The following is a 21,336-nucleotide window of genomic DNA, read 5'->3' as shown; positions in this document are numbered from 1 at the left end:
GGATGGGAGCGCAATCAGTTACTTTGACGTAATTATTGATTGTTCATTTTCCGGGAACCATTAATTTTCACTTGTCACCAGGTCCGGATACGGGAATCCTTGTGTATTTCAGCCATTAGCGGAAAAGCGGTTCATGCCTATTTATGACACAGGATCAGCGCGAAGGCTCTTACGTTGTTTCCTTTTTCCATTCAGTGTGGTTGTATGTGTGCACGCAAAGGATTGATAAATCACTCTTTAAAAGGTTCCAAAAAGACTGTTTAGTAGCGTAAAACAACGTGGGAAAATAAATCAGACTAAATTGAATTCCCGAAATCGAATAATTAAGAAACCGGCGAACGTAAAGCAAAGATAAATTATATTGACTTTTACTATAAATTATTGGGGAGTTGTCATGGTCTCCGGTTCCTCTCGTGTTTAGATTATTTAGCGGCTGTGCAATAATTTACCGCACAAAATCGAGCAAATTTGTATGCCGCGAGCCTGTCTGTTGTCGATAAAATATGCATCCCGTATATTCAAAGCCCCGGTCCTGCAGTGTGCCGAAAGTCAGCCAAGTTTTCTTTGTCCAACGTTTTATTTTCAAACCTAATTACTATTCACTGCGATACGGGCCGCGACTTTTTTAATTCGTGTTCGCATTTATTGTGTCGTTGCACCCCCATAAACTCCACAAGAATTCATGACACAGTTTAAGTTGCCAGACATCATCCAGATAGTTCCAGTATGGAATACAAATCGGGCAAAAAGTGAACGGGACGTGAAGATTGGGGAATTCGTGAAAATGTCTGACGATTATGTAACGTGTGCTCGGTTACGTAAAATGGAGCTTAACATTTACCCTCGAGGCAGTTTCTTTCAGTCATGTAAATGGGAAAGAATATTAAATTTTTCTGCCTTGATTGTCCTAACATAAATAATGAGCCCAAAAAATGTGAAACCCTCCCTTAATTGCTTAATTTTGACACTTAAACGCGGTAAATTGTTAATAATTTCTAATAAAGGAAAAAACGCTTCCCACATAAACTTTTCTCCCATCCGTCTTTGCCTTTTCGTGCCGCATTTTTAGACACGGCTGCGAAATGAACGGCAGTTAATCAAGAATCAGGCTGAAAGGTGATGGAAAGTCTAGATTACTTTTATTCGGTGTGAAAAGCCTGATGGGCGATAGTCGTTCAGCTAAATAGCGTATTGACATGAAAAGTTAAGAGGGCGTCTAACTGAAAATTTGTTTGATTCTCTGCACATTTTTGAATTCAGTGAATTTCAAATACAATATTGGAAACGGTAATTAGAATAAAGAGTGAATAAATGTGACGTTGATAATCCAATTTTTGAGCTTGCAACACTGTAAAAGCTCATGTATTGGAAATTTAGTAAATCAAATTTAGAGAGTTGTGAAAGCTGAAATTTTAAGAGCCAGGTCACGTGATGTTGATAATTTAATTTTTGAGCTTGCAACACTGTAAAGGCCAGTTGACACCTGTCAAAAACAGTCACGTGACCTTTAAAATGTAGGTTAAATATTGGAAACTTGGTAAATCAAATTTAGAGAGTTGTGAAAGCTGAAATTGTAAGAATCAAATCACGTGATGTTGATAATGTAATTTTTGAGCTTGCAACACTGTAAAGGCCAGTTGACAGTTGTCAAAAGCAGTCACGTGACTTTAAAAATGTTGTTTAAATTTTGAAAAATTGATAAATTAATTTTAGACAGGTGTAAAAACAAAAATTGTAAAATACACATCATGTGACGTTGATAAATTAATTTTTGAGCTTGCAACACTGTAAAGACTAGTTGACATCTGTCAAAAACAGTCACGTGACCTTTAAAATGTTATTCATTCGTTAAAAATTTGCTAAATCAAATTTAGAGACTTGGGAAAGCTGAAAATGTAAGAATCAAATCACGTGATGTTGATAATGTAATTTTTGAGCTTGCAACACTGTAAAGACCAATTGACAGTTATCAAAAGCAGTCACGTGACTTTAAAAATGTTGTTTAAACTTTGAAAAATTGATAAATTAATTTTAGACAGTTGTAAAAACAAAAATTGTAAAATACACATCATGTGACGTTGATAATCCAATTTTTGAGCTTGCAACACTGTAAAGACTAGTTGACATCTGTCAAAAACAGTCACGTGACCTTTAAAATGTTATTTATTCGTTAAAAATTTGCTAAATCAAATTTAGAGAGTTGGGAAAGCTGAAACTGTAAGAGCCAGGTCACGTGATGCTGATAATGTAATTTTTGAGCTTGCAACACTGTAAAGGCCAATTGATATTTTCCTAATTTGCTTCCACTAACACTGTGCATTATCTAACAACTAATATGCTTCTAAAGTGTCACATAAATTTTACATTTAATTCGTCAAGTAAAGTATACGTGTTGACGCTTTTCTCTTCAATCCACAAAAATTTAATTTTGCTCTACAGCTTTTAATATCGATTTTTACAGATAAATTAGCATGTTGAATTTTTAAGGGAGACAATTTTATAAAATCGCGATAAATCATTAGCGGCTAAATCGGTCATTTCCGACCGCAAAGTGGAACCCTTTAGGTAAGGGCGGCGCATTATGGAAAATCGATGGGCCCTTATAGCGTCGTTCTGAAAACTTTTTATTTTTGACTACAGCGTTTTTTAATATCCACTCAATTTGTGTTTTACCGTATTGAGGTAAAAAATGGACAAATTGTGGAAAAAAGGTTTTTTAACCAGCTTACCATATTCAATTTCGTGTAGTGTAATATAAAAAAATTCACACAAAATTGGCATGACGTCACAAATTTGTATATTAAGTTAAGCAATGTTGTCAAATTTATATAGCTGAAATCGTGATGTTTCGTTGCCACTAGATACGTTATTGTGGGTTTTGCTGTCAAACATACATCGTAAAAATTCTTGCAGATTTAGGACACTTGTAGTGAAGCTTCTGTCAATGTTTAAAGGTTTTTAGTAGCACTTCCAAGCTTCTGACACATTCAAAATGATTCTAGGGGCCTGTGGCAATTTTACAAAAATCCGGGAAGGTTTAAGACATTTTCTGAATTATCTAGAAACATCAGAAAATTCTCGGACCGGTTTAGGATACTTGCTTTTGACAATTTTAAGAGAGTTTCTATGCTATTTAGAGACTTCTGGAAATTTCAGGAAAACGTTTAGAACAAATGTAAAGGCCTCTGACAATTTTAGAAAATGTTTGAAAGATTAAGGACATTTGTAGAACGCTCTGACAATTTTTGATAATTCTTGGAAGGTTTAGGACACACTAACACTAACCTAACCTAACCTAACCTAACCTAACGTAACCTAACCTAAACTAACCTAACCTAACCTAACGTAGAAACTTCTGACAATTTTAGGAAGATTTCTGTGCTATTTAGAGGCCTCTGGAAATTTCAGGAAAACGTTTAGAACAAATGTAAAGGCCTCTGACAATTTTAGAAAATGTTTGAAAGATTAAGGACATTTGTAGAAAGCTCTGACAATTTTAGATAATTCTTGGAAGGTTTAGGACACACTAACACTAACCTAACCTAACCTAACCTAACGTAGAAGCTTCTGACAATTTTAGGAAGATTTCTGTGCTATTTAGAGGCTTCTGGAAAATTTAAAATATTTTTGAAAGGTTAAGAACATTTGTAGAGGGCTCTGACAATTTTAGATAATTCTTGAAAGGTTTAGGACACTCGTAGAAGCTTCTGACAATTTTAAGAAAGTTTCTGTGCTATTTAGAGACTTCTGGCAAATTTACAACATTTTTGAAAGATTAACGACATTTGTAGAGGACTCTGACAATTTTAGATAATTTTTGGAAGGTTTAGGACACTTGTAGAGGCTTCTGAAAATTTTAAGAAGGTTTCTGTGCTATTTAGAGGCAATTTTAGAAAAATCTAGAAAGATTTAGGTTAGGTTAGGTTAGGCTATGTTATTATAGCCTAAATCTTTCTAGATTTTTCTAAAATTGCCTCTAAATAGCACAGAAACCTTCTTAAAATTGTCAGAAGCCTCTAGGTAGCCTAGGTTAGGTTAGGCTATGTTATTATAGCCTAAACTCAATATTTCTAGAGGTTAGGGTTAGGTTAGGGGGGGTTAGGTTAGGGTTATTATGTTAGGGTGTGGTTAAGACAGACAATTTAAAACAAAATTTCTTTACTATTTTGAGGCCTATGTTTTAAAAATGTTTTAAAAATCCTCTCTGGCATAGTTATTTATTTAAAAATAAAACTATTTTTTAGCTATAACGTTATGTTAATTTTGTTTGATATTCGGTATAACTAAACCCAATCACTTTCATCACCGAGTTTAAGCAACTTGAGCGGAGCTTTTGCGTGTTTGATTGCCCAACTTTGAGTACGCCATTAACATTAATCTTTCTGATTAAATGGAGGAAACTGGTAATGAAACCGATAGAATGCAAGTGCGCTAGGTATATGCGGTAGACATCCGCTCAACTAATTTATTTTCGGCAAAACTTAAGTGCTCTTGATCTTTGCTCGATATGACGAGGAGTTAAAGGGCAACTTTCCAATCCTGCCGCCCACAATGTGAATAGTTTCATAACCAAGCTATTTTGGGCTTTAAACTAAACTAGAAACTCATACATTTTTGTTACAAATCAATTACCTACACCAATTTGCCTGTCGAATCTTTCAATTGCGCTCGAATAAATGACCTAGTTAAATCAGAGGTCCACTTGTAAATTACAGTCCTAAATCAAAACGTGGGCGCAAAAACTATAGCAAAATCGTCCATGTCGAGTGATTGTTTTAGCTCCCACTCAATTTCCAATATGGCACAAAAAAAAATAAAATCCCAATCAACGCTTGCCGGTTTACAATTTCATTAAAGTCGTTTTCGACGATAATCCAGAGGCGAGATTGCGTTTTGGTGTGCGTTGGCAAAGTTTAGAGCGCCGGCATAAATTTATTACAATTCATATTTACAAAACAAGCGGAGCCCAGGTAATTGTAAATAACCGAGGCACTTTGTGGTATTGTGGCAAAATATTTTCGGCCGCAATTGCTTTTCTACGGCTTGATATTTACCGCAAACAAAAGTAACAAAAGCCCGTTTTCAGGGATTTGAAATGTCCCTTTATAGCTGGGCAATTTATACTGGCAAGTGTGCAAATCACGCTGAAAATCAACTTTACAATTTCATCCAGGGGTCTGAATATGCTAATAGATTATTTTTTGAACAAGTAAATGTGTATCATACCACCACAAGTTAAGAACAATTCTATGGTGTAACAGAAACACGTTTTAACTTTACACTGAAGAGTTATTCACTTTCTTGTAATTTTCCCCTTTTACGGATTTAGTCTAAATCTTTGATGAGAAATCTTTTGTTCTTCTTTAGACCTCCGGGTAGTTTGTTATTGTCACGCTGATTTACGATCATTTACGTTTTCGGACTCGTTTCAATTACCGTGTAACTCGAGTAAGCTTCTTGACGCCCAGGAATGGCGGCCAGAAAAAAAAGTGACTAGACGAAATGATTAACGACGCCGGTATAAATCTAAAATAATTATCCGCCGCGATTTTTTAATTAACTTGAAAAATTCGTTTCGAGGACAACGCGGGCCTGCTTTTGATCAATCAACGTCCTGCTGATCTACTAGACTGCCTTGAAACTTTGAAAGTTTTAAAGTAACAGATGATGGAACAAAATAAAATCTCTTAAAGTAATTGAGATACATAATTTTAATATCTTGAATTATTTTCGAAACTGTTACTGTAAGTTTTTCTGACTCTGGAGTAGTAGAAAAATAAAAAATAGCTCATCGATCCTCTTCTATTTGATTTAAGCTTTCTTACTTTTCTCAAAGTGTCTATAATGTTTAAAATAACTGTCTCAATGTCTTTCCTTAAGTTTTTACTTGATTTTCTGAAACCAATTTCTCGTTTTATTACATTTCGTTTACTTCTTAATTCATATACTTGTTGCATCTAATGTTTTCTGAGGTTCAAAGCTATGCAAACCTCCTGTTTTGAACGAGTAGATTTACTTCATTGTCAGTTGACCTACAGAACAGTTCAGAAATATGGGGTAAATGTAATGTAATAAAGGTAATTCCACTAAAAAACAACAAACAAACCTGACCTTCAATCTGAAACAGGTGATATAAAACCCATTAAGAGTCTCCCATTCTTCTCAAAATAATAATGAGCTTATTACCACAAACCACTCGACACAAGAAAAAGCGGAATTCTTTCGAAAACAAAAATAAAGGTAAAACAATCCAAAGGTGAACTGGATGATTGCAAAGAGCCCTTCCAAAGCTTTATTTTCGCACGTTACACCTGATTATGTAAGTCGAGGAGGAGCCCTTTGTTTCCACGTTTTCACTGTTTCCTTTGTGCATTATTCATGTTTGTTTTTTCTTGAACAATACGACATTATTGCGGTTAATGTACACAAACAAATACTCTAATTAAGTGCATTATTGGAAGTGTTCTAAACGCATTTTGTGGCTCAGCAGACTGTAGCTATCGATACGAAGATGTGGGTTTAATCGTAACATTTCGAGGCGGTAAAATGGTTTTGAAAATCAATTTTAGTCCCGTTTCACGTGGTCTCGATGCACGTAGGTAAACAGACGGCCGACCCGAAATCCACAGAGCAAACTTAAAATGTTTTCGCAGCATTAAACTTTCGAAGTAAACACGTTTCCCAGGAAAAACCAACTGCGCCCCGATGTAATGCAAATGTGTTCGGTTGCGGTCCGCGAAAACTTTCCGTAAACTGAATTCGGCCAAAACACTTCGATGGTGAACGGAATTAACTCACGCTACAAGTTACACCATTCTGAAAAAGTTTAGAAACTAGTTTGAATTTTCACGTTTACTGATTTAATTTTCGTTTATTTTAAATGCAAAAACCAGTGTGTTTAGTAAATGGAGTTCGGTAACCAAAAAAAAAAGTTTAAGAAACTATAGACGTCGGTATTAATTCGCCCGTTGTATGGAACTGTCATTATTGATAGTTTGCAACAAATCCTAAAACTGTCATTATAAACAAGAGACAATTCTGAGAAAAAGAAGTTTTCAACCGATTTGGCATTTATGATAGGTGAATCAAAAAGTTTTCAAAAAATGGGGCCACTGTAATTTTTAACAAACAAAAATTTCTTCAACTTTCAACAAGTCAAGAAGTAAATTAAATTTTTGGACTATTTTATTTCTAAAAATTAGTTCCCAAGACTATTATTATAGCATTTGGTACCAAAATTTTTTACTTTTATTACTGAAGAAACTTGACTTTTTTAAATAGTCTTAAACTCGATTTTTCAGTCTTAAAAAGCACTAAAAACAGTCTGAATTTCTTAGAGGTGCTACAATTTATTGCACTTATGAGTGTAGAAGTCAATTTAATAGTGAAGAAGCTTGAAATAACATTTTCAAGACTATGGTCAGTGGACAAACTGGCTTTTAGGCCTGATAAGTCAAAAACTTTGTAAAGATAGTCTTGAAACTCGATTTGAGGCACTGAAAACAGCCTTAAAACACTAAAAACAGTCTAGTTTACACCCGAATTTTTAGCACTGAGGTGTCTAGAAGTCGATTTAATAGTGACAAAGCTTGGAATGCCATTTTAAGTCTATGAAGAATGTAAAAATTGTTTTTTAAGTTTGCTATGTCAATAACTTGGTAAAGATAGTCTTGAAACTCAATTTTCCAAGCTGAAAGCAGTTTTGAAGCACTAAAAATAGTCCAGAATTCGAAGAAAATGAAAAGCAAAGTAAAAAGCACGAAAAGTTCGTTTTCAAGACAATTTTCATGAATCTAATGTCAATGTCCTGCATCTAAGACTATTTTCAAGACTAAAATATTGAAATTTGTCTTCAAATTATGAAAACTTACTTCAAATGCAAATTTTAAGCTTCTGATGTCACTTTTCATTAGTTCAGTTACATTTTGGGGTTCAAGTCAATTTTTAAGGTTTAAATGTATGAATTTGTAGTAATAAATTCTTGAAAAAGTAGTTTTTATGCCTACAAGTCAATTTTTAGTATTATTAGTCTCTCGATTTGCATGAAAACTGGTTACAAACACAATTTTTAAGCTTCTGAAATGTTTATCTTTTCTAATTCAATTTTCAAAACTAAAGTCTTTCAGTATGTCTGGAAACTATGAAAACTGGCTACAATAATATTTTTTAAACTTCTTAAGTGAATTTTCCGTTTCCAAGACAATTTTTAAGTTGGGTTGGGTTAGTTTTGGGTCTTTGACCGTAATAACGTGTAATAAAGTGCTTGTTCCAAATTTGATCAATATTGCTCAAACGGTCTGACAGTTATGAGAAAAAACCGATTTTTTAAACAGAAATTTGAAAGATTGTATTTTCCTTAGGAAGCACTTTTCAGGAAAATGACATAATGAATGTCAACTTATTTTTTAATTGGCTATGGATTCGTGAATTATTGACATTTAAAACTGGACCACCCTGTATATATTGTTGTTGTTATTATAAACAAGTGACGCTTCTAAACAAATTCTGAAATTGTTATTTCTGACAAATAACATATTTAAAACGGTTTGGGAAAGGTCTTTTTTAGTAATGTTACAATTTAAAAGAAATGTGGTAACGTTATTTTGACAGGTGATAATTTTCAAAAAAAAACTGATACTGATTTTAACGCTTTCAAACTGCATTCGTAAGCAGTTAATTAACCGACGCATTGTTGCCAAATTGACAGTTAGCAAAATTTTTTGTTGTGATTGAAAACTGCTTTTCAATACTTGAGAATTTCATATTATTCAAGTGCATTTACAGTTAACCTCCGTTATTTATTTGAGATATAAATGTTTATGAAAAACTTGTGTTTGTATGATAAAAAAAAACATTTGGCAACTCAGCAAGTTAAACGTCAATGACGTGCAACGGCCAAATTAATGCCGTCGACTATATTTAACTAATAAAACACAATCATTATTTAGATTGATTTGTGGTGTTTTCCTAGTGTACAAATTGACAGACTTGTTGACACATTTTATTGGCCGACTGATTAATTTCGGAACAGTAAAAAAGAAATCTCTCCTCGTCGACTTCGGGCCGTTCTAATGAAATATCGATTTTTCATTAAAACTCCTTCATTGTTTTCCCCGGCTTGTTTCGTACAGTCGGATTTTTTCCGCTTAAGGGCTAAAACGTTAATCAGTCAGCCCCATTTAGGTATGACACACAGACTGTTTCCACCCCACCTAAAGTCTCTTTAATTGGCAATGGGGTGATTGAAAATCGATGACATCGGGAATTATCTTCTCCAGAAATTAGCGGCAGAATCGAGACACTTAATTATTCAGAGATTAATAAAGCGACCCGAAACGTATTGCGAGGACATTAATTCTAGATTTTCGTGGTTAGATTGAAGTTTCACTCTCATAAATTGCAGGATGATTAAATCAGTTTTCTTTCACTGGAAAACGCTTAATTTAACCGGTTTCAAATTGTCGAGTTAATACGGTCTAGTGCAAGCTGGATAGTTCCAGAATGTCCCATTAAGAAACCGCCTCATACACACCTTAATCCGCAAGTCTGGGACGGCTCTAAAATAAGCCACGAAATAATCTTATTGGGTTTTGGGCGAAAATTTAATCAACCAGACCCCTAAAGACCGTTTGCACTTAAATTGGATTTACTACAAGGTGACAAAAAATATTTTTATGTCTGTAATACCAGGTTAGGAAAATGATTAGCTTGGTAATGTTTCAGAAATATGATTAATATTGTTGATTACCAAATAATTATGGGAAAGCAGTCGATTTACGTCATTGTGATTTTTTGGAAAACTTCCTGGTGTTCGTTAAACTGATGGAATAACCAAACAGAAAATGAAAGAAAACACACTCAACTGATATGAAACATAATTTAGGTATTTGGGCAGTTAGGTACCTGAAATTTTAACTAAAGGCACTAAATTGAACCTAAAGACCAGGACCTTACTAGAACGTTTTTAGAAAAAATTCGGGGACTTGTTAGACTGGACTAAACAAACGGAAAATAGCAGAAAACTCACTCCCTTCAAGGAGCGTGGAAACGACGGCTATACTAGTGAGTAATGATTAATTTCTCACTGGTAGGTAATGGACGTAATTATCTATTCAAAACTAGTAAATAATTATCATATTATTAAACAGTCGCGGAAAAAACAACTATTGATAGAACATAGTTTCCCAACTTGGCAAGTTTCATATAAGGCATATTTTCGCATCATCAAATTTTAATATCAAGCGATGTTTAATGGGTGATCAGAGTGAATAGGCCGGAATGCCGTTTCCAAACTTCCACATCGCCTAAAACGCAATTATTATAATCACTGAACCCATTATGCGCAAGGCTAATTTATTACGGCCCGATGGAGTTCAAAAGGGAATTAAAACATCCGACGAATGCTAAAAGTGAAGACCTACCGAGAAGGCAGTTGAATGGATTTCAGTGCTTTTGTGGACAGTTGATGATCGTAAACGTGATGGCGAATTCCTAATAAAAATCTTTGCCTATTTGCCAGACCGTGAAAGCTCCTTAACTATTTTCTAGGTCGCAGGAAATGACATTGCGGAGTTTCAAGCTGTACATTCGCCCACGTTTATGTAAATCGTCATTAAATTGCCCGCCGGATAAATGCGACGACCTGAATCCTTTATTCCAGACTGAGGGAATGCTAATTACAGGAACAATAATAACACCTTAACTCAAACGTAATTAAATTTGTACTTTTAAAGGGAGAAAAGTGAATCAATAAAACCTCAAATTCAGTGTTTCCAGTTCAATAAAGGGGACAAGAATAGTCGTCTCTTAAACTTTTCGAGGAGGTAATAAATTTCAACTTATCTCTACCACCAAATATAACTCATTCAGTCAAAAACTGGAATCTCTTAGAAAACACGAAGTTTTCGGAACTTTTTTTTTGCATCTTGTGACGGATTCAACAACCCATAATAGTTAATAGTAATGATAGTCGTTGCGGCTTCATTTCGCAGGAAACCGAACCAGAACCGTCATTTCCGCAATGCTTGCAGTTCGTTCCAAAACACTGCAATGCACTACGGAATTGACGGCACCAACCCGGATGTAATACGTCTCCCCTTGTCGGACAGGCCTCCTTTGTGGCTTTATGTCACAGCTAAAAATTCTACATTACAGAAAAATTCGCTATAATCTTTAGGGAGTCGCACCAAAAGTTATTCTGTACAGCGACTTTAATTACATCTTAAAGCAGTGTCATATTTATTAAACACACTGTACCTCTAGATCTCTCTTTAACTTATCTATTAATGCAGAGGTAAGTTAAGGGCAATCTGGAAAAGTGGAACGAATATAAGCATTTACCCCACTAAATCTAAATTTTAGCCCTGCGGTAACAACTTGACGGAAGTTTATACGTTATACGAAAAATTTTATATACATCAAACCGGCATCAAAACTTTTCCACCGAAACTCTTTACCAACTGTATTAAATCCGATGGGAAACGGATATTGTATTTTACAAAAAAAAAAGTGCTCGGAAAATTTGGAATTGTAATGTGGCAGAAGCAATTTTGGCGCCAAAAATATCAAAATTAATATTCATGAAGAATATAATTTACAACTTTACCATAAGAAATAAAGATTTTTTAAATGTAAATTTGACTGACATATTTTCACGAATGTGTTAATGTAAATTTGAATTGCGCTGGCATTGTCGAGGTCCTCGACACTTTCCAATGGGAAAACTGGAAAATATCGCGAGGGACGTATGCATTTTGTTTGCTTATTTCACTGAGATTCCCATTTGGTTGAAGCGTGTATGTGTTTGGATTTTATTTATGCAAACAAAACCAAAATAGGCTCGCAGTTTTAATATCGCCCTTATTGAAATCGGGTTGTTTGGGATAGGACAAAAGATGCAAAACTGTGGATTTTCCTCACTTTGCACAGTGAACTTCAAAAGAGGTTTTGTTGAGTTTGGTTATATACTTTGAAGTTTAATAGATACAACTGCACCATTGGCGTAAAAGCAGCGCAGTTTGGAGTTTGTGATTGGTCAAGAAAAAGCAGCTTTCAGCTGTCACAAACTACGACCATTACAGTATAAACTACCATAATATTAAGTGGTGAACTCAAAAGACTGTTTAAACTGAGTTACTCCCACCAGCTTTAGCGTGAAAGTTTCGAAAGTTATTTATAGTTTCAGAATAAGTGATATTACCTGGAGGCCCTCCACCTTTGAGTGCTTCGTATCCACTAAATTGGCTTTTCGACCCCTCCACTGGGTTTAACACCCACTCGGTATGAAATTGTCAGAACGACGCTAGGAAATTCCATTATTTTGTAATTGGGTAAGGTTGTGTGCTGTCAAATTTATTTATTTGTCCGATAAAATATTTATAGAGATCCAAATAGAACGAATTTAGGTAATTAAAAAGTGCGTCTGGTAACTCTGAAACTGTAATTAATCTTCACTTTGTTTTAAACTCACATAAATCAATTATTTCAATATACAGGGTGATCCAGTTTTAAATGTCAATAGTTCACCATTGCATGGCCCATGTCATTTTCCTGAAAAATGCTTTCTAAGAAAAATACAGTCCTTCAAATTTTCGTGTTTTTTGTCATAACTGACAAACCGTTGTAGCAATTTTGATCAAATTTAGAACAAGCACTTATGAAATTAATACTTAATATGAATGACGCTTGCCAAAGTTCTCCAGTAGCGTAGATACAGGAAGATGGATTGATTCATTACGTCACTGGATATTTTTCAAAAATTTCAGTTTTTTTTACTTTACTTGTCCAATTTGACAAAATAAGTACCTCTTATAAAATTCTGATTTGAAGCTTAGTTTACGAGATAATTGAGTTATTACGTTCAAAGACCCAAAATCAACCCAACTTAACTTAAAAATTGTCTTGAAAATAGTGAAAATTTACTTAAGAAGCTTAAAAAGTTTCCAGACAAATTGAAAGACTTTAGTTTTGAAAATTGACTTAGAAACGAGTAAATTTACTTTGAAACGGTGAAATTGACTTAAGAGGCTTAAAAATTGTCTTTTGACCAGTTTTCACAAATTGAAAGATTTTAGCATTGGCAATTGACTTGGAAACTGTAAAAATTGTCTTGAAAGGCTTAAAAACTAGTCAGTCGTTATAGTTTTCAGATAAGTTGAAAAACTTTAGTAGTGAAAATTAGGTGGTAGTCATGAAAAACTACTTTATCTACAATTTTTACTCCAAATTCACACATATCAACCTTGAAAATTGACTTGGACACCAAAAAGTAACTCTAAACCAATGAAAAGTGACATAAAAGCTTAAAATTTCCATTTGAAGTAAGTTTTCATAGATTGAAATACATTTCAATATTTAGTCTTAAATACAGGATATTGACATTAGATTGATAAAAATTTACTTGAAGACTAACTTTTCAGGTTTGTTTCCTTTGCTTTTCATTTTCTTAGAACTCTGGACTATTTTTAAGGCTTTAAAACTGCTATTTCACGCTTTGTCAGTATTAAATTGACTTCTAGACGTTCTTCAGTTTGCTTTAAGCTTAATAATGTAATTCTTCTTTAAAATATGTTTGAGTTTTGCAATCGTTCAGTTCTTTCAAATTCACTAAGCAAATAGCCAACTTAATTATTAACACATTTTTTAAAAAAGGTCGTCTAATAATCGTCTAATCTACATTCCTTATTTGGAGAAATAAACTTCTCAAATGTAAGCGGAACCTGTTTCCTGAGCCTCGATCACAGCAAATAACTTTCTTATCTGGAATGAAATGTCTCCCCCTACTCTTTTCCGATCATTTGCATCGAATCGATACCGGCAACCGGTCGATTTTCCGGTGTATTTTCGATTTTCCCAGTTTGGCGGCTTTGTGGTAATGAAAAAGTTTTTGAAAGGGGGTTAATTCCCCGCTACTTGTAGGCGCTCGACCGACTTTCGGGGTCCCCTATTCAACGAGGCGCCCCACGTGCGCTTCACTTTTAAGAGTTTGCCAAGCTAATTATACTTTTAAATTTTGTAGGTGAGTTTCTCAAGAGATCGTGGCTTTCGAAATTCAAGCTTAACAAAGTAGAAAGTGTTAATAAAAATAGTCAGTAATAAGATCGTTACGTTATATTTTCTTAGTAATAGTTGTTAGAGCGTGAGTGAATTCATAACACCGACAGGCAATTTTCATTGGAACGTCTTTAACGTCACTTAAAGTGAACGTCCAAATATTTGTTATCGCTTTAGACATATCCCATCTTAGGACTGAAAAATGATATGTCCTGTTTCGTTCTCGAGACTAGCAAAATATCCCGAGTAACAAATGCCTGAAGAAAAAAGCTATTTTCTTTTCTCCGTCTTTTTCCTTCTTGGACGTTGTTGTACACTTTACTATACGGATCCATATTTTGCGGACTGACGCGTTACGAAATCAGTCCGACTCAAATTCGAAATCATTTTCGATGGAACGTGGGCTTTTTCCCTTATTTATTTTAATGGAAGTTCCAAACGACGACATGGAAACGTCCTCACGCGCGAAATGTAAATTTCAATTTAGCCTTGGTAATGTCTAGCCCTGTCTACTCAGTTTTCAACGAGAACGTGGTTTGTTTTGTCTGCTAAATAATACAATTCAATGTTTTTGAATCCTGCTTTTAGTCCATTTACCAAAATAATAAACTTAGCTTACTCTTGTATTGCAAAAACAAAGTGAGTATCATACATTGACGAATTATGTGAACTGATTCCCTATAAATGATTCAATCAAAACGAAAAAGAGAATTAGTTTGGAAAAGGGTTCAGAGTGGAAATCGGACATAAAAGGTTTTAACCGGGTCATTATTTTATATACGAACACTGTGTGCAAGCTAAAAGTTTTTAAAAACGCCGTGTTTTGATCCCAGATAAAAGACAATTTCGACGAAATACGGGTTTAAAATTTTATACCCCCTCGACTATTTTGACTCTCTGTTGTTGGCACCGTCGACAATTTTCGATCCAAGGCGAAACGGACAAAATGAAAATATAATTTTGTTTGTTGTCTGTCTCTCCTCGCGTATGTATGTACGTTCTCTTTGTTAAGTACACTAGTCCACTCGGTGGGATTTATTTCTGCAGCGTTTTTGTTCTATTGTGAAATATGGGAGGAAACTTAAATGCATCTTGCCATTCATCAAATTTGGAATTGTTTTCGGCGGATTACTCCAAATAAACTTCACACAATATAACGAAAGGAATAGAAACCAAGGATTTTCAAATCACTAATATGCCAGATGCCTCTGGAGGCCATTTTGAGTTGCCAGAAGCCTCTGAAACGTTAATTTGCGTAGTACTGTTCTCGCGGACTGAGTTTATCCCCCTGTGATTTAGAAGTAGACATGCATTATTGACTTCATCCTTGTCTATTGTTCACTTTCAGAAAGGGTAAATATATAAGTGAATGTCTTCCAAAAAAAAACATTTACTGATTAGCGCTTCTATTTCAGTCATTGTCAGTTTGACAACCATCGAAATTTATTTGATTTGTTTACTATTAATTCTTTTCCGTTTCTTTGTGTTGTTAATCATTTATAAAGTTTTCTATTTACCACACCACCACAGTTTTTTTAAGAGCTATTGTTTCTACGCTTTTAACATTCTGTAAGTACTTTCATAATATTATTATTAATATTTTTATTTTTTTTATGTCGGCTGTCACGATCTAACCAAAATTGGCACAATTACTAACCTGTTTTGAAAAAAAAGTAGGAGTGTCTATTATTGTTTTTATTTAGCCATTTGGTTTTTCCTAAATTCAGAATTACTTACTATTACAGTATTTTTTTAGAAAATGCCTGGAAAAATTCTCCACAGACAAGCCCGGCAGTTACTTCTTAACCTTTGTGAATATTTTGAATTGGAAAAAACCAATGGAGGACCTTTAGAAGCTTTATCATCTGTTCAGGAAGAAAATAAGAAATTTTAAGGCTTTACATATTCTTACTGATGTATTTTTTTTGATACTAGAAGGTTGTAGCTGCTTTGAAAATTTCCCGCAAAACTGTTTATTCGATTCGGAAAAAACAAGCAAGTAATCTTATGATTTTCTCACCTAGAAAACGTAAATCGAGATGTTATCGACGGGCTAAGACCACTGATTTATCTGAAAGCATTAAAATGGATGTTCGAAATACATTATATGATATGTACAACGATAGTATGTTAATAATAGTAAAATATATCTACTTTTGTAAGAAACATCTATTAACATTTCATTGTTTCCGTTTCAGATTTTTGGGTTGCATTATAGATTTTTCATAAAAATTTCTTCAAACATATTAATAATAAAGTCATAGAAAAACAAAATAAGCGTCTAAAATGTTTTCCAGCGGGTTTAAAATAAAATAAGTGGATTGCAACCTGAAAATGAGATATGAGATACTACAGCATCCCTCAGAATGTCTTATTGAATTTTTAATTTGTTGTATTTATTTTAAAGAAACATGTAACCATCCAGAACCTAAATCAAGAGCTTAAAGTCAAAGAAATACTACATATTGGTGATACATGTCTGCGAATTTTGGTAAATAAATTAGGTTTAAAATTTAGACGGAATTCTATGATCCAAACGGAGACTTCTCATAAATAAAAAATGTTATTTCCGTCAAGATATTTTTGATTTGCTTTGGTATAAAGTTGTTTTAGTGCAAATTTGCAGCCAAAGATCTCTACTTTCTGACTGACAATACACGTAAAATTTTAAACGTGACGAAGCTTTAGACACGCCCTTTTCTATAATATGAACACAACAGGTTTGTTGACGAAAACTTGATTTGATTCATATGATTATAAATGACGTAGCCTTCGTGTGCGGCAGTTTATTCTTGACCAATCACAAACTACCCACTAAGTTACAATACTGCACATGTAGACTTGCCTTTAAAGTCAGACCATTTTGACTATTTTTAAACCACTTTTAAAGTAATAAACTGAAGAGAAGAAGAAGCAATATCTGGGCTTTATCAAGTGGCCGGGTCCATTAAAACGCGTCAACGCACAAGTAATCGATGAGTCCCGAGGGTAATTTCCAGGGAGGCAATTCCAAAGCCTGCCTTCAGCCATTAGAGTTAATACTTAATATGTGAATGGGTTCGTGACGGTATACGACGTAATCGGAATGCGGGGATTACTCACTCCACTTCTCCGTTATTAGTAGATTTCATCGAGGAGTAACTGAAAGTTCTTGCTCATTAAATTATATTCGCGTCGCATTCAAGTGCTGCACAGCACGTAATTATGCTCGGGAAGTTCAAAGAGTTATTTTTCGAGTTGTACGAATTATCACGAGACGTTTTAAGAGAAAAAACTCGTTCGGAGGAACCGAATGGCTTTTTTGGAGTTTCCCCCCGGGTTCAGTTATAATTATGTGACGGCTCGTTTTTAGCTGCTGCGACTTTTTTTTGTCAACTTTACAGTAAAATGGGGCCCATACACTTTATCGTTTCCTATTTCTTTTTATTACAAGCCGGGTGTCTTGTTAATTTACAAAAGGGAGTCAGTTACAGTGCACTCGTTTATTTTTACACGTTAAATTCCTTTTTACATAGTTTAAGGAAATTTCTGTTTTCTAATTTAGAGGAAAATGCAGTAAAAGAGTAATATAGGTTATAATAGACAATATTATTCACTTAATTTAATTTCCATTTTCACTGTAGCTATTAGCTGTGATTCACCGGTTTACTAAATGCTTTTTTTCCCCAAGTTGAACCATTTTTCCTCTCCATAACAACCGCAACATGACAATAGGACCGTTAAAAACATATAAAACAAAGACTTATGATTGCGGTTTTCTCGTAGGAATCCCAGACAGTGCGCTTATCCGTTCGTCGTTATTATGCCTCACGTACGATATTATCCCGAAGAATTGAGGGCCTCATACATAATAAATGAAGTTGCATCACTTGAAATTCTACGGCTTTTTATTTATCCCATTTTCGTCCGAAACTTTCCGATTCCACTTTGACTAAACGTATTGCGCGGTTTAAATAAATTCTTGGCAACTTTCGAGCGTATTTACAAACTGTAAATTACCGGCACTTAATTAAGGCGAGAAACGCAGCAAAACAATGCAAACTGACTGCCTGCAATGACAAATTTGCCTGACGAATATTATTGGATTCCTCGATTTAGCGGCGGCTTTATTTGATGAGACCGATTAAGACAATGTAAATGTTTAAGCTTGCTGAATTTAATTAATTTAGCACGATTTAGCAGACGCGTCCTGTTTATTGCAACCTCGGGGGATTTATTACTCCACTATGTGTGAAGCAAAAGGCGCGAGTTTATTCAAGTTTTAAAATTCAATAAGGAGCTTATGTAGAGTCATTTGTCAAGTGCCGGCGACAACCAATCAAAAAAACTTAATAAGGAAAATCTGAAGGTTTTATAAAAGTTGGATCGATTTTCGAACTAATGAAATTATATTGAAGTTTCTTCAGACAATTTGAAAGTATGTTATTCATAATTTGATCGTGTATGATGCACACTGATTTAGGTCAATGTGGCAATAGCGCTTTCCCTACTGCCTATAAATTTGGCAATTTACACAATCCCACTGGCAATATTTCAATGATCTAATCGTAAAGCGTGGTGTAATTGTTCCCGAATTCAGTCAAACGCACATAAAACATCCGCATATAGGCAAAATTGTTTTAAAAGTTTGCCTATAACGACTATTTGCTTGTAATCGTTTTAAAGTTCCCAGCATGGTGATTGCTTCTGTCAAAACATTGGACTTACCTGTTCTAGGTACATAAAGGTTAAGGTACAAACAATCCTCGCTCTGATTGGCCAAAAGTGGCAACAACTTCTCCAGATAGAGCAATCGTCCCCTGGGATACTCCAAAAGTGCCTCAGACCGGTTTCCAATCTCAGGAGGTCGTTGAGGACAAACTGCTCCGAACCGATCCGCCAGTTTCGTGTTTTTCCATATAGAGGGCGTGACCGGTGGCATGTACCTGAAAAAAATGTTTTCCTTAAATCTCCGCACGTCTCGTTGATCTTAAATTACGCGAGAAAACAGTTTTGCATTTTCCTTGCTTGCGACCATTTTTTTTCTGCACGTACCGAAAATTAAACGGGGGATATAATTTCGCGCTGCAGCGTTTGCTGGTATTTTTAAAGCCCCCGTATAGGGCATCGGGTCATTAAGGTTGTCAACCAGGCCCTAAATTTATTATAATGACGCTGCGTTTCGCTTTGAACCAGACCAGTCGTATAATCCCCTTAGGAGTATTAGATAGCCGTTACGGACGTTATTACATTGTCAAATATTGGAGCCTAAATTCTACAACCAGAACAATGATACAGAAGTTGTTTTTAGTTTGGAACCTCAATAAAAAAGCAACCGTCATAGACAACTCACAGCTGACAGCTCATTTTAATTTAACGTAACCTCAAATTGGTGTATAAGTATTGGCGTTTCAAGATAAGAGGTACTCCCTCTGGTGATCAGTTTTGAAAACAGTTTCGGGAATTCCAGCTGTCATTTCTCCGTTTGTTTACATTTATTTTGGTTAGGAATTTAGCACTGGTTTCATAAATATGAAGTAAACGTAAACGTAAAAACGTAAAAATTTATCTAATCCTCAAAAAACTCAATTTCCACAATACAAACAAACGCAAACTGTCACCACTATTTCCGCCATATTGGAAGTTTTGACAAGCACCTTCTAGGCTTTCTAGTCTAGTAGGCGGTGGACAGTGTCATATTATTTAAAATGTTAGGTTAGAAACGGGTTGCCCGATTTTAGTTCAACTGGCTCTGCAATCTTAACTTGAAACGCCAATAATTGGTAAAGTCTATCCCATGGAGGGCTCTTTAAGCCATCCATAGCCTATCCCAGGGCCACGGCAGTGACGTAATAATTGTCGTTTCTTGTCTATTAGTTGTGAACTGCTCGAGACGGAATTTTGACGTCATTAACGTATGTTCTTTAACCAATCGTTACAACTCGGGGAAATTCGGCGTTGGCGCTGTCCCCAAGGCTATTTAAAATTCATAATTTTTGTTGTTTTTGGTTCTTTAAACTTTTCCCGTTGCAACTTAAATTTATGGATTAAGTGTATTATTTTGTGTGAGTTGTATTTGTGTTTTTCTCCGAATATGTCTAAACAATTCAGTGAAGAGCGAACAGTGGCTGATAGATGTTTCATGTGATATACAGAGAGTTGCTGCTTACCTTACTTTGCATCAAGAAAATAACACACACAGTCCAGAATCACTACCAACACCAGCCTGTACAATTTAAATAAAGTAATTTTACGATTAACTAACAAACTAACGCTTTTTTTACCAGCTTAACCTCACTCTTGTGAGTCTTGTCAAATCGGTAAGCACTGTCGATGTCAATTGTCAATCAATGTGTACGTTCACCCGACGTCAGCAGCTTAGAAGCTAAGGAAGCAGTCATAACAAACTAAATAGGACCGCTTACATAACTTCAAAGCAGCTGATGGCGGGTGAATGTATCCAATATGTTTGCTAAAATTAAAAAACACACTGATGCCATGATTGATAGAAAAAAACAATTATCTTGCAAGACTGGGGGCGATTGCTTTAGCTATCGGTAGCAAAAAGCAAAAATAGTTTATTAAAAATGCACTATATCCGAACTTTACAATATGTCTGGACGAAGATGTCAATGTTTGGTCTATTGTAATTGAAATAAAGCCGAAAAACAAAATCAAAAAGGCTTTGATAATAAATTGACATTCGTTTCGTTGTATTTATCAAATTAATTTCACAAAAGCCTGCCTGAATCAATTGACGGTCTATTAAACTAAAAAATACTGAAATTCAGCTTTTTTATTTTATTTTTACTTACCGTAAACTGCCGACAGGAGGCGTGGCGTACGGCACACCCAAAAAAGCTTCGACTGGTGGATGTATGTGGATCATAACTCCCCTCAAAGCGCCGTACTTGGTTTTGACCACTCTAGTGCTGTATTTGTGCACCAATAGCGATGAACCTCCGGAAGACGAAACCAAAAAAGCGATCTGTCAAAAAAACGTCACCGACGTCAAATGTCGTAATTTTTTTTGCAGGATCTTACCAAAAAAAAGCACGCAGCGCAGATAAACGTGTAACTGGAACCTGAGGGTGGTTTTCCAATTGGCGGTGAAGATAACGTGGAGGCGGCGATCGACGACCTCGACGCATTCATGACGTCACGGGATGCGTTCGCGGCGGGGGCGGCCTCGGCCTTTTCCTACCCAAATCATTTCGGATCCAGGTCGATCACTTTACAATCCATCTGAAATAATTAGTGATTTTCTTGATAAAGAATTTTGATCCTTAAGAAATTTAAACAGAA

General features: G+C 35.0%; 1 protein-coding gene across 1 annotated transcript in view; it reads right to left on the bottom strand.

Annotated features, from left to right (window-relative positions):
- Positions 1-21,336, bottom strand: part of LOC145734123 (neuroligin-4, X-linked-like) — a 78,861-nt gene that overhangs the window by 42,184 nt on the left and 15,341 nt on the right. The window contains exons 3-5 of the mRNA XM_081987274.1: positions 21,076-21,276; positions 20,847-21,019; positions 18,760-18,977 (exon numbers count right to left, since the gene is read on the bottom strand). Coding sequence (XP_081843400.1) covers positions 18,760-18,977; positions 20,847-21,019; positions 21,076-21,186 — 502 coding nt within the window. The 5' untranslated portion in view covers positions 21,187-21,276. The remainder of the gene's footprint in view (positions 1-18,759; positions 18,978-20,846; positions 21,020-21,075; positions 21,277-21,336) is intronic.

Source organism: Ips typographus, linkage group LG9 (genome assembly GCF_016097725.1).
Source record: "Ips typographus isolate SLU linkage group LG9, UJ_Ityp_2.0, whole genome shotgun sequence".
Lineage (NCBI taxonomy): Eukaryota > Metazoa > Arthropoda > Insecta > Coleoptera > Curculionidae > Ips > Ips typographus.
This window is presented reverse-complemented; position numbering and strand designations above follow the sequence as displayed.